The sequence below is a fragment of the Mastomys coucha genome, unplaced genomic scaffold (assembly GCF_008632895.1).
Source record: "Mastomys coucha isolate ucsf_1 unplaced genomic scaffold, UCSF_Mcou_1 pScaffold5, whole genome shotgun sequence".
Taxonomy (NCBI): Eukaryota; Metazoa; Chordata; class Mammalia; order Rodentia; family Muridae; genus Mastomys; species Mastomys coucha.
In genome coordinates this window covers 94,427,189-94,440,755 of record NW_022196911.1, presented here as the reverse complement: position 1 = coordinate 94,440,755, position 13,567 = coordinate 94,427,189, and the positions used below count along the sequence as shown (strand labels likewise).

The 13,567-nt window shown below is 54.4% G+C and overlaps 1 protein-coding gene across 1 annotated transcript in view; it reads right to left on the bottom strand.

The window, feature by feature from the left end:
• Positions 1–5,259: 5,259 nt before the first annotated feature.
• The window catches only part of Grb7 (growth factor receptor bound protein 7), an 8,887-nt gene continuing 579 nt past the window's right edge, over positions 5,260–13,567 (bottom strand). Inside the window, exons 2-15 of the mRNA XM_031353215.1 lie at positions 10,058–10,214; positions 9,804–9,951; positions 9,495–9,651; positions 9,257–9,378; positions 9,068–9,145; positions 8,687–8,836; positions 7,520–7,630; positions 7,218–7,316; positions 6,946–7,026; positions 6,736–6,852; positions 6,541–6,601; positions 6,327–6,414; positions 6,126–6,219; positions 5,260–5,776 (exon numbers count right to left, since the gene is read on the bottom strand). Coding sequence (XP_031209075.1) covers positions 5,630–5,776; positions 6,126–6,219; positions 6,327–6,414; positions 6,541–6,601; positions 6,736–6,852; positions 6,946–7,026; positions 7,218–7,316; positions 7,520–7,630; positions 8,687–8,836; positions 9,068–9,145; positions 9,257–9,378; positions 9,495–9,651; positions 9,804–9,951; positions 10,058–10,209 — 1,605 coding nt within the window. The 5' untranslated portion in view covers positions 10,210–10,214 and the 3' untranslated portion in view covers positions 5,260–5,629. The remainder of the gene's footprint in view (positions 5,777–6,125; positions 6,220–6,326; positions 6,415–6,540; positions 6,602–6,735; positions 6,853–6,945; positions 7,027–7,217; positions 7,317–7,519; positions 7,631–8,686; positions 8,837–9,067; positions 9,146–9,256; positions 9,379–9,494; positions 9,652–9,803; positions 9,952–10,057; positions 10,215–13,567) is intronic.

Genomic DNA, 13,567 nt, shown 5'->3' with positions numbered 1-13,567 from the left:
ATGTAACAAGCGCAAGGAAAAAGGTCTCCGATGGAAAGAACGGAGGTTAGAGTGCCCGTGAGTGATGTAACCTGCCACCACCCCCCACCCAGAGGTGAGGGGGCAGGAAGCCCCAGAATCTTTTTTCCCATCAACCCCACCACCACCCGTCTCCCCCCCTGGCCTAGTCAAATAAACCACAGCTCTGGATGGGAACCAGGGGGGCAGGTGCTACCTCCTCCCCCAACTTTGTCCCACCACCAACTCAAGCCCCATCCCACCCCCACTGGAATGACAGTCTCAGCCTCTCTTGCAGAGTTCCTGTGCGTGTTTGGGGGAAGAGAGGACCTCAGCAAAGCTCGGGACAACTTGGTGCTGCTACTCATATTCCGGTCTCAGTCTTAGCCTCAGGACTCGCTGCATGACTTCAAGTGCTTCGCTTTCTGGGCCTTACTTTTCCCTGGAGTCGTGAATCTTTCCGATTTCTTTCGGCTGGGACTCTAAGCTCAACTAACCCCCATTGCTCTAGTAGAGACCTGTCCTCTAACAACAAAAACAATCCCAGGGAGAATGAATCCTGTTTCCATTCCTTTCTCTTACACCTCAGGGCTCCTGCAGGGTAGGCACGGGAGATGAAGAGTGTAGCCTGACAAACTCCCAAGAGGTCACTTTCTCAAGTGTTTGTGAGACTCTGGGACAAGAAGGGACAGAGAGGTACCAGGCTCCTACTGACTACATCTGTGGGAAGCTCTGGATGTGGGGACTGGGGTGTTCTACACCCTTTCTCAGGGTGGATGCAGATTCCCGGGGTCAGGGAACCTAGATGAGATAACGCAGTAAGAGCTCCGGAGAGGTGAAAGGGTGAGGCGCAAGGTGGGAGCCAAGGGGGTGAGGGAAGGGGCAGCTACATTTCTGAGAAACAGCCAAGCGTCCCAGCAGCCAGCAGATTAACCCCGAGCCTGCGGCTTCACAGCTCTCCCCTCCTGCCGCCCACGCCGCCCAGCGCCTCTCTGGGGTCTGCAGCCTTGACGGGGCGGTGGCCGCTGCGGACACGCAACAGATCTGGGAACAGCGGAGTGGAGCCTTGGGGCGGAAGGTAAGCGCAGGAAGGCGTGGGTCGCGTGACACCCCAGGGGTCCCGAGCGCCAGACCCCGCCTGCCCGCAGGTACCGCCCTTGCCCTCCCCACCCCAAGTCCTCCTCTCCCAGCCCCGGCAAAGCGGGATCCAGAAGTGAAACCGCCGGGGTCACAGCCCAGCGCCGCCGCTGCGCCCCGCCCTTCCGGGCACTGCAGCGAGGTAGGAGCTCCCCGCGCCCCGGAGCGCAGCTTTGAGACGGGGGAGGGGCGGGGGATTCGCGCCCGAACCAACTGGGGAACCTCGGGAGGCGTCGCCCGTAGTTCCAGGAATGGCCGCTGGGTGGCACTCAAGCCGCGTGGCTGGACTCGCTCGGGATTCCCGCTGAGCGCCAACCCGAGGTTGCTGCGCGCACCTGCCGGCACGGCGCTGCGCGAGGAAGGATTCGAGATGGCAGGTCGCTGCAGACACTAGGAAGGGTCCGGGCACCGACGGCGCGTATTTGGGTCCTCGCCCTGCAATGTTCAACCAACGTCGGGTTGTCAGCAGTTGTGTGGTCGCGCAGGCCGAGTTGGCCGCACGGGGGCAGCCGTGGACGCCGGATCACCTTGTGGGTGGGACTCCGGCGTGCATGCGCTCTCCAACTCCAACCTGGTCTCACCAGTCTGGAGCCTCTTTTTAGGCACTTACACCCACCCCAGGTCCCTTCACTTCCCGTGGTGGTCCCGTCGTCCGGTGGTGGGGGTTGCGGGAAGAATACCAAGTTCATCTCTTAGATGTGTGGGCCTGAGTGGCTCCACAGCTTGGGAGGAGGGAAGCCCGAAACTGTGAAATATAGAAACTGACGATTGTGAGAGAGCGGGCTAGACCAGAGTTGGTGAAGGTTAAATATGCTGGAATCCTATGGGGAAACTGGGCAGGTACCCAAGAAGGAAGGCGAGGGTTCTACGGTGTGCTGGAAGATGTGACTCAGGCCTTAGAAACTGGTGAGTTAAAGGATGCACATGCCTTCCAATAATCACATGTGCGTGGAGTGCCCACACAGCACATCTCACTCCCAGACAGCTTTCCCTCAACTCCAATCACAAGGCCCACTACTTCTAACCATGGATATCCTGCCACTTTGCAAGCCCTCAAAACGATTTCATTTATTTATTTATTTAGAGGGACAGCCACAAGCCTTGATGCATGTGTAGCGGAGGACAACTTGCAGATGTAGGGTCTCTCCTCCCACCAGGTGGTAGATGCCATCCCTTCCGGCTCTTAGCACCCCAGCTCCTCCCCCAGGGCTGGAAAGCATGGCATCTACCGTCTGCAGCCTGAGCTGGCTGTTTCTAACTTTCTCTGTGACCCCAGGTGAGTCATTCATTCTGAGGCTCAGTTTCCTACGTGTAAAGTGGAAGGCCTGTCGGTCTCTGAGATTCTGATTGGCTGGTTGACACAGAAGGGGTGAGTTCCCCTGCCCAGGACCTCAGGTCCTGAGGAGATGCTGGAGTTTCTTTGGGGACAGATTAACTCCTCAGACATGCTTAAAGGGTGACTCATCTTGGCCCCTTTTCTGGGACCTTGGCAGGAATACCATTGGGCATCCATGAGTGGTATGGACTCCCAATTCCAAGCCTGGGCAGCAGCCAGTAAAAGAGCTAGTTCCGGGGGGGCCATGGCCAGCTGTGGAGGGCTCTGGTCTTTGCTTCAATTCCTGCAACAACAAAAAGCAGTGAGATCTGCAGCTCTTTCAGTGCCTGGGCTACGGAGAGCTCTGCAGGGGAGGTCCCAGCAGGCATGCAAGAGTGTTAAAGGGTCTCTTTGCCACTGTCTGTCAGGCCTGGCCCCAAGCTTCCCAGCCTGGCATTAGCTAAGCATGTGTTGTCTACATACCATTTGGCCCAAGGCTTGCTGATGTTGACCGGAGTGCTCCTTGAAGGGGCTGGACCATTGAGGTCACCTCAAGACAACCTTACTGCTGAGGCCCAGCCTACAGAGGAGAAAGTCTTTTCAGAAAGGACTACCCTGAAGCTTAGGGGTCCCACCTGGAAGTCAGCTGCGGGGAGCAGAATGTGCCCAGAGCTGGCACCCAGAACCAGTTAGACATCCTGACTGCCCTACTGTCCTGCCCTCCCAGTTCATGGTGGAGCTAGGATTTAAACAGGGACAATACCGTGGCTGGCTGCAGAATTGTTTTGTTTACCCTAGTGCTTAGTGGGCCTTAAAGGGTTTAGAAAGGATCGCTGTTCTATTTTTTAGAAGTTGCAAAAATTTTCAAAAGTATTGAGGGGATACAAACCTGGATCTTTTTTAAAAAGCAAAGCTGAGCAGGGCATGGGGACACATGCTTTTAATCCCAACATTGGCGATTGGGGATGGAGGATGGGGTGTAAGCCAGAGAAGCAGGGGGATCTCTGTGTGTTCCAAGCAGGCCAGCTTGGTCTACAGAGCAAATTTCAGCCCAACCAGGAACACACAGTGAAGCTCTCCTGAAGCTCTCCTGGGAAGATCGAGAAGCCATCACACCATCTCCCTGCAATACTTCAGTCTTTCCCTTCTGCTTGACTCATCCCCACCCCCACCCTCACACCTCCCCTCCCCCATTCCTCGAATGGGTGCTTTGTCTGTTTGTTGAGATCTCACTAAGTAGCTCAGGCTTGCCCGGGACCTTTAAGTGCTGGGATTATGAAGTTTACCATCACAGAAGCCTTTTCAAGTGGGAGAGGGGTAGAACTATCACTGGGTGGTGGTGGCACAAGCTTTTTATCCCAGCACTTGGGAGGCAGAGGCAGGCAAATCTCTGTGAGTTTGGGGCCAGCCTGGTCTACAGAGCGAGTTCTAGGACAGCCAGGGCTACACAGAGAAACCCTGTCTCTGTGTATCCCTGGTTGTCCTGGGACTCGCTCTATAGACCAAGCTGGCCTCAAACTCAGAAATCCGCCTGCCCCTGCCTCTGCCTCCCAAGTGCTGGGATTAAAGATATGTGTCACCAATGCCCGGCTCGTGAATGTATTTTTACAGTAAGTTTGTGTCATTTAGTTGTCATGTCTAAATTTCTTGTCATTTCTGTCCTTGAAGTAGAAGCTGGGCTACCCATTTTGTTTTCCAGTCGAGTTGGTAACTGTCCCATGTCAACTCGTGTGTTCTCTGGCCCTTGTATTTCTGGAAAACCAGTTTGATGAAATCGTAGTCAAGTTTGATTTTTTTTCCAAAATAAAAGCTGCTTAGGGTTCTCATTCTATAAGAGGCATCTCTACAACTGAAGCAGGAAGTGCAGGTGTCACTGGATGTACTTATTATAAGGTTCCCGTTGGGTTAGGTGAAGGTACAAAACCCTGGGGAAAATGCAGCTTGCCCAAGCAGTGGGCACACTTGCACATTACAAAACTCACTCTGGAAGTTGAAGGACGGGCTGGAAAGAGAAGACAGATGTGGGTCTGCATGTCTGTTCCCTTCCAGGCTTTCTGAGTGAGAGAGACTATAGGGCCAGAGAGCAGACCTAGGAACCGCAGTGGGGAGAAGAGGTTGGAAACAGGGGCATGAGGGAAGTGAGACCACTCTCCCTCAAGGCATTCGTCCATCTGTCAGGACTCACTGTCCACCAACTAGTCCAAGACTTGCTGCTGACTCGTCTTGCCTTGGTTTGTGGGGAGAAGGGAGGGGGTGAGACAGGGTCTCATATAGCCCAGGCTGGCCCTCAACTGTTCTTCCTGCAGCTGCTGCCCAAGTGTAGAGATTCTAGTCATGCATCACAGTTCCCAGGCTCTGTAAAAAAAAAAAAAAAGCCAGTCCCTTGGGGCTGACGAGATGGCTCAATGGTTAAAGGCACGTACTACTCTTGTAGAAGACCTGAGTTTGGTTGTCAACATCCACATCAGCACACAGCTGATTGTAACTACAGCTGGGAGCGGAGCGCCCCCTTCTGGCCTCCTTGAGCACTGCATGCACATACTCATATACCCACAGACATACACATAATTTTTAACGTTTTTTTGTTTGTTTTTAAAGAATGAAAGAAAAGCACCATCCCTTGTTGTCCAGTGTCCATTCATCCATTTAACCTGCACTGGCTGACGCCTCAGGCTGCTCTAGAATACCTGCTAGGATTGGAAGCTCTCAGGCAGCTAACACCATTTTTGTCCTCAGGGTATATTCTAATGGACCAACGCCTTCACATCTGCTGGTTCTCTTGTCAGTTCTTGCCAGGCAGGACTCATGGGTGTATCAAAAAATAATCTTTATTGTCACTGGTATAAAATAGAGCAGATCAACTGGCCTCTTAGTCTGTACAGAGTGTGGGTGGGGCATGAGACCACCTGGGCTGCCCCTAGTCTTCTCATAATGCCCCTCACTGGAACAGTGCCTCAGGAGCTCTACCAAGGGGACAGGACCACAATGCCTCCCTTGGGGACAGGAGTCAGGGATGGACAGGGTTGGGGGGAAATGTTTCATGGCTTGAGAGAGGTAAAAAAAATAAATGAGAGAAAAGTGGGGGGAGCCCTTCCACTGTTTACCGCCCCCCCCCCTGCACTGAGTCCACTGAACAGAAGGGTGGTACGCAACCCCATGGCTGCAATAGTGTGTGCAGCCTCAGAGGGCCACACGGGCACAGGAGTGGCGCAGCAGACAGGGCAGGATGCCTCGGTTCAGCTGGTGGAACTCCACCAGCTGCAGCAGGTCTGTGAAACGGGTCTGGCCATCATCCATGCTGAAGTAAAGGCAGCCTTCATCTTCACTCTGTGGTGTGGCCAGAAGGCAGTCAGGGAGCCTTCCCGGGCAGAGGGGCAGCCCGTGGGGCCAGCAGTTGGCTCCAGTTTCTTTCTTTTTTGTTTCGTTTTTTGGTTTTTGAGACAGGGTTTCTCTGTATAGCCCTGGCTGTCCTGGAACTCACTCTGTAGACCAGGCTGTCCTCGAACTCAGAAATCCACCTGCCTCTGCCTCCCAAGTGCTGGGATCAAAGGTATGCGCCACCACTGCCTGGTGGCCCTTGTTTCTTGTACAGGGAGAAAGGAGGAGCATAGTGGGGCTTCAAGTCGTGGATCCCTGGGCTACAAGAACCCCCATTAGGAGTAAGGGAGTTACTCACTGGCAAAATGAGATAATGCTTGACTTTCTGCAGATGGCACAAGGACAGGACGAAGCCCTGTGGGTTCCGCTGGCTCTCCCGGACCAGGAACACACTTTGGGAAGATAAAGCAGCATTACCAGGGATTCCTGGTTGCAGATGCTCCAGGGTCTTGCTGACCCCCGGGTCTGTTACCCAGCCCAGCCCAGCCCAGCCCCTTACCCATCCACTAGGCCCTGCTGTCCAATTAACCGCTGGCTCTCCTCCCGGGAGATGCGTCCATGAAACCAGGGCTGGGTGCGATGAATGGCTAGGGTCAGAGGATAAGAGATGCTGATCATTCAAGGGAAGGGAACTTCCCCCTCCCCACCCCCACTACCAAGACTGCTCCGAGTAGTGACACAGCCCACCCTAGGGATTCCAGACCATCACCTACCTGCACTGAGGCTCGAGCCAGAACACGGGGTGGGCAGGCTAAGGCGATGGTTGGTCTTCTTCTGCAGTGAGGGACATGGAAGTCAGGGTACCCTTGGCATCCACTGCCTCCCCAAACCCTCTTCCTCCTCCCACTCCATGAAAAGGCCCACTGGGAGACAGTGCCACAGAGGCACAGATGGGTGAAGGTCCTTACTCTCCAAGCCTGGGCCTCCTCCATGGCAGCACTCAGAGCTTCCCGGGGGTTATCAATGACACGCCCAGCATGGCCAGAGAAGTCCATAGCCACTAGGGTATTATCTGAGACACTCCTCTGGAGAGAGGACATAATGAGGAGAGGAGGGGTCAGAGTAGCTGCCTTGAGCCTGCATGCCCACCTCTCCTATGCCCCAGAATATACACTCACCAAGGGTGGAGACCCCAAATAGGATAGGCGCAGGTGACGAGACTGGGCCTGCTGGTAATTCTTATATAGCTGTACCCCGTACTGGAGGCAGAGGGGTGGGGGGAGAAGAGGGCTTGAGGTTATGAGAGCCTAGGAAATGGGCTGAGCCTGCCCTTCCTGGAGGGTCTTCTGAGATAGCTGGGATGACCTCTTCATTAGGAAGGCATCTGCAGGCAGAGCTAATGGCATCTCCATCAGGCAAAGCCAGCCCCGCAGCCATTCCAGGGTCTCACCTTGAAGAGCCGGAAGGCAGCCAGCCAGCAGGTCCGGCTCTGCTCATCCTCGCTGCAGAAGATGTGGAGCCCCTTGTGGCCATTTCGAAGTTTGTTGGGCTGGGGAGAGGAAACGCACTGTCCCCTATATGATTCTGTGCTCAGTTGCCATACGGCAGGGAAAGATCCAAAGACTATCCAAAAGCTCAGGTGTAGGGAGAAGAGGCTGGGTTCCTCAATGTGGCACTCAAAAGCCACGGGTAGGACACTCAACCTTAGGCAGCTGTCACCCTCCCCCAGCCCAGGCCAGGCACAGCCCTCACCTTGACACAAAAGCCGAAGTCAGTAGGCATCCCATATAGCTTGCGGCCCTGGGTCACCACATAGACATTGGACTCGTTTATATCTGCCACGTACTGTAGGTGTCTGGGGTCCTGGGCAGCATGAGAAAGTAAGACTTGGTACAGGTCGATCCTATCTCCATATTGGTGTCCCACTAGGCAAGGAGATTTGGTACAGGTAGATTGTAGATCCTATCTCCAGGCAGGGAGATTTTAGGACCAGGGAGAGGCAGGGTCCTAAAATCCGTGGTCACACAGCCAATGGAGGCTGAGGAGGTGGTTCAGTGGGTAAAGAGCCCCAGCACCCACCTAAAGAGCGGGATGTAATGTTGGACCTCTAATCCCAGTGTGAGGAACGCGAGGGTTCTTAGGGCTCTCTGGCCAGGCAACCTAGCCTAATCCATGAATCCTAGATCCCAGTGGGGACCCTGCCTTAAAAATCAAGATAGACAGTTCCAGCGGAGATCCACCTAAGGCAGACTGCTGACATTCATGCATACACAGACACACAGAGAGAGACACACATCCACATACAGACATATCCACACACATACACAAACATATCCACACACAGAGACACACACAAAGGCATAGGTACACATAGAAACACACACACAGATACACACACACACACACAGACACACAGAGACATACACACACATAGGCACAGGAACACAGAGACACAAACACACAGAGACACATAGATACATACAGAGGCACATGCACACACATACGGACACACACAGACACACCCCACGAGAACATATACACAAACATACAAACACACAGGCATGCACACACATAGGTACAGGCACACAGAGATACAGACATACAGACACACATAGAAGGACACACACAGACATACATACAGAGGCATGCACACACACACACAGGCACACCCCACAGGAACATATACACAGACACACACAAGCAGAGGCTGATTCAAGTCACCTATCTCTTCGACTGCCACTCCTGGGGTAGATGAGCCAAATGGGCTGGGGTAGAAAGGCGCAGGCAGGGCCTGGAGACAGATAGCCCAAGGGGAGAGAAGCGCAGCTGAGGGTCCCCTGATCTGAGAGTGGAAGGGTCTAGGCAGACCAGTGAGGAAGATGTCCGTGACAGGCTGGAGCTGACCCCTCACACCCTCACCTTGGAGGTACCCTTGGTAGAGTAGTAGAGACCAGATCGACGAAGAAAGCAGAAGAATCGTTTCCAAAGCTTTCGACCTGACCCCCGGCCGGATCCCCGCAGCTGCAGGAAGCCCTGGATCTCAGGGAAGCTACCCGCATTCAGGAAGTTCTGAGGACAGATGTGAACAAAGAATGAAGGGCCGGCCTCCCCTCAGGCCTCAGGAGGAGGTGCTGGTGATGACTGTCACAAATTCACAGGCAAGGTCACCATGGTGGGGGAGGGGACACCAACAAACACACAGATGGCACATGGCCTGGTGGCATGGGGGTAAAGCACTGGATGACCCTTAGGGGGATTGTGGATATATGGTGAAGTGGGGGATATTGGCGAAGACCTCACCTGGATGAGGTCTTCATGGGATACGCCTGTTTGTGCATCTAGACAGCTGGAGACCATCTTTTCTGGGAACAGGGTGTGCTGGGGAAGAAAGAAAGGAGGAATCAGAGCTCAAGAATCCAGGCTGGGGTCCAGAGGCGGGGGAGGAGACTGCGCACGCATGCGCCCCAGGTTCTCTTTGTACACACTCACTGGAGGGCTCTTGAATAGTTCATACTTGGCGAAGTTTTTACGGAAGATGAAGCGGCTGTCTCCACCCACAGGCCAGGCCTCCTGCACTTCCACCACAAACTCATGGTCCTCCAGACCCCGCTCTGGGATCAAGGGTAAAAAAAAAAAAACGGGTTGGTTGAGATTAAGCCTCAGAGATGAGCCACCTACTGGCCCAAGATGGAAGGCATACCCCATAGCTCCTTGTACCTCAACTCACCCAGTGCCAGGTCGGGGTGGCACTCCACCAGACCCCAGCTCTCATCGCTCAGGGCGTGAGCTCGCTGCACCAGCATCTCACACACATGGCGAGCCGTGGCTCCCGCCGCCACCTCCACAGACCGGCAGGCCCCATCCTCACTGTATACCTTCACTACCTGTACCCCAAGAACTCCTGGTGACTTGGGGGAAGGCAGGAGAGATTCTACTCTCTGGCTTACCCTGTCCGCAGGGACCAGGATACCCCGCCCCCACCTTCACCAAAGAGGCTTGGCCACACCTTTCCTTTCCCTTTTCCAAAACAACTCACATAGAGGCGGCTGGAGTCTCGAGGAAGCAGCCCCCTTGCACCGGAGGAACCACCAAGAATTGGTTTCTGTGAAGGTGGGCTGCAGAGCTCAGGGAAAGGGTTGGGGATGGAGGGTAGAGAGGTTGCCTGAAACTCTTCTCGAAGTTTCCTACGGCAATGAGCAAGGGATAGAAGCCCTGTGTGTCAGCCAGCGCTGGCTAGCCTCCCTGTCCGCTGACCTCCCTACCAATGCATTCCCATTGCCCCATCCCTACCTGCTGCTCGGGATGGGCAAAGGCTGCGACCGCTTCACATCCCCTGGCGGAGGGTTATCAGGGGGCGGAGGAGTCTCAGGCGAGGTCCCAGGAGTTGGGCACACATCTTCTGGGGAGCTGCTGAGATGAGACGGGCTCAGATCCAGTTCCATGGCACCTATAAAGAAAGTGCAAAGCTGCTGACGTCACAGGCTGCCGCCGCTGACATCACAGGCTGCCTCTGAGCCCTCAGAGGACCGGACTTGCGTACTTTATACAGAAGCATGCGTGTATGTACCCAGTAGCTGTCAGACCAGTGCTTGGCCTCCAGCTAAAGCAGCTCGGGAAGACTGGGCAGGCTCCGTGCCTCACGCCCCTAGCTACAGCTACTGGGCCAAGGCAAAGGTTGCTCATTTTACTGGGCTCTGCCCCAGATTTTCCCGGCACTTTATTGTTCCGGCACCTCATTGCCAGATGCGGTTGCCAAGCCTGTTGTGGTAGCACCTGGCTGAGTGATGAGTGATACTGAGAGGGGGAGTGGAGAAGGGCAAGAATCAGGAGGGCAGGACAGTGTGCTTAAGTTGTGGTGGGAGCGGAAGGCCTAGCCTGGAGGCTAGGTAAGACCCCAGCAGCCTCTAGACTGAGTGCCTTTCTAGTCTTCTTATCCTGCCCAACTTTTTCCCAGAATCCTCCATGCTAAAGCCACCTCCCACGTATGAGAAATCCTCTTGGACTTGCCACACTCAGCCGTGTGCTGGGAACTCTGCCCCCATTACTGTGCACCTGTCTTCTCCTTTCCCTGGTCTGAAAGCACCCAGCATACACACCGGAGTGTCACCTATGCCTTAGCGCCCACGGGTGCAGAGACGATAGAACAAGTAAGGACAGGAAAGACCGGGCAAAGAGATCTTGGGAGAGGGGTAGTTCCAGCCCCTCCCCTGCAGGAATCAGCAAACTCTTGGTGCTGAATCTGGCAGTGATCAAATAATCCTAGCACCCTGTTTGTTCTCCAGACGTCCTCACCAGGACTGTGAGGCAACCCAGGACACCCAGGGTTCCCTCCACCAGGATAGGATACACACTTGACCCTTCCATGAGGGCATGAAGGAATCTGGGGGACAGGTGAGTCAAGGCGGGGCGGGACCGCTATGCCCCAGGCTCTCCATTCAACCTTGACTCATCCACAGGACTTCCTGGCTGAGAAGGAAAATAAACAACCTGCCTATGCCCTCCATCCCGGACTCCTCAACCTACAGGTAGCCTAGAGTAAGGGGTGCGGGCTGGGGAGAGATGAAGATGTGAGGAGGAGCAGCCGGAGGCTCCTCTGAGGTCACCCTCCCCACCCTTGGCCAGTGTCCAGCCCAGGTGGGAACAATCCCCTGCCCACCTCTAGTCCTGAGCCATCTCCCTGCCCATAGCCCAGGAAGGAGAGAGGAAATGCCCGGCCTGGATCCAGAGGCCTATCCGGATTGGAGCCCACCTCCTAGTGATAGACAAGCAGCATCCAGCCCTGCCTGGCCTGGGCCTGGAACCTACATACTCTCTTTGCTATTTACTAACCCCAAGATATATGATGGAGATTATGTATCTGGTCCCGGGGACTGCTCTGTGGAAGAGGATCTCTGAACGCACTCTGGGATGTCCTGACCTGAGGAGTACCACCAGGCAGGAGTGGAGTTAAAACACCCAAGAGGACGGACAGGCAGACAGCCCCCAGGAGACAGACCCCAGGAAAGCCAAGGAGAGCAAGCAAGACACACCTGACACTTAGCATCTTCAAGACACCAAGCAAGGGCCACCTGGTAGCCACTCCCACCCACCTAATCTCCCTTTTCAGGGAGGGAGCTAGTCTGCAACGGTGCCCCTCCCTCAAATGGAGAAAAACAACACCCAATTAGACAGGTGTTTGAAAGGGGAGGAAGTAGACTGAAGTCAGATTACAGTCTTAAGTTAGAAGCTCTGGTGCAGGCTAACCTAGGATTAGCTTCCAGATCCCTCCACCGCACCCTTCCAATGGACAGGACAGTCGAGTAACTAAAATTTGAGAAGATGCAGAGGAGCCTTCTGTAGGCCTGGCAGCCCCTGCCCAAAGAGATGTAAAACGTTCTAACTAGGGCCTAAGCAAAGGTTCCGTCGGAGAAACTGGTCCCCCCAGCCAATTGTCCACTCAGCCAGGCCATTCCAAAGTCTGGTTCGCCAACCCCAGCAGCTCCTGCCCCACCCTCTCTCCTACCCTCCCTGCCGCCTTGTTTACTTCCTGAATCTTGCCCCACCTAGAAAGCCCCAGGGGCGAGTGGCAAGGCCTAACGTTTGGGGACAACTGCAAGCAAGGCTACAATCTCCTCTCCCCAAGATGAGGGGAAGGGTTGGTGGGGCAGACACTGAGCTGCGGGCCTGGGCAGTCTGAAATACGGTTCTGGTCCAGCACAGGAAGCTAACACCCATCAGGACTTGGAGAGGGAAGAGGGGGCTTAACCTTTCCGGGTACCAGGACCAGGTGAGGAAGTGGGAAACCCTTAGTTGACCCGAAGTTGATGCTCCGCCCACTTTGCCGGAAAAAAAAAACCATCCAATGGAATAAAGCGGGGCGGGACAACTCTTTTAATGTTTAATTTGGGAAGAATGCTAGAGTTCTCAGTAGAGTTAATCATTAGTTTGCCTTCGGGGAGAACACAAACACACACACACACACACAAAGCACGCGCTATTGCGGGAGAGCAGAGTCCAAGGTAAACAACTCATAACCCAGAAAGCATTGCATTCTTGGGGGACAAGGAGGGGAAAAGGTTGAAAATACTATCACTTGGCCCTCAGATGCACTCTGTCTCCATCCTGCCATGACAACCCGGCCTCCTCACACATGCCCACATACTCCGCCATACACTGTCTTCCAGACCCTGAACTGCAGACCTTCACACTACAACCATCCCTCTAGCTTTCTTTGTCAACACTCATTTGCAGCCAGGAGGGATCCTCAGCCAGCTGGGCTTCCGTATCCGAGGTGGAACCACAACGTGGAGAAACGGAATTCCAACCACGGTGGGAGTTCCTCTCCTTTATCCCCTCCAAGAAAAACAGAATTGTAGAAAAAGATTGTAGTAAACTGAGCTCAATAAGGTATCGAAGGGCAACCTCCGATCCGACACCCCCTACTAACTGGTGTTGGGTAAGAACTAGTTTTAGGCGGAAAATCAGGATTTCAGGCGATCGGGAGACCTTACCTCCCATTCATGAAGTCACTGGGAGAGAAGGTGGGAGTGTGAGATGCTCCAGAGGTCTGGGGGAGCAAGGTGAGGAAGGAGAAGGATTCCAGATGCCCAGCAACAAACAAACAAAACAAGCAACGCAGCGCGGAGAGCATCAGGAGAGTGAATCTTTCCTTAGAGACCCAGGCCTAACTTGCCTCCCATCCCACCCCACCCCCCCAAGATGAAGCTCCCGCTTCCGTCTTTACCCAGACTTTAGCTCACGTGCCTGAAGCCACCGGTTTAGGGAGAAAAACTCCAGGCCTTAACTACCCCCTAACCCCCT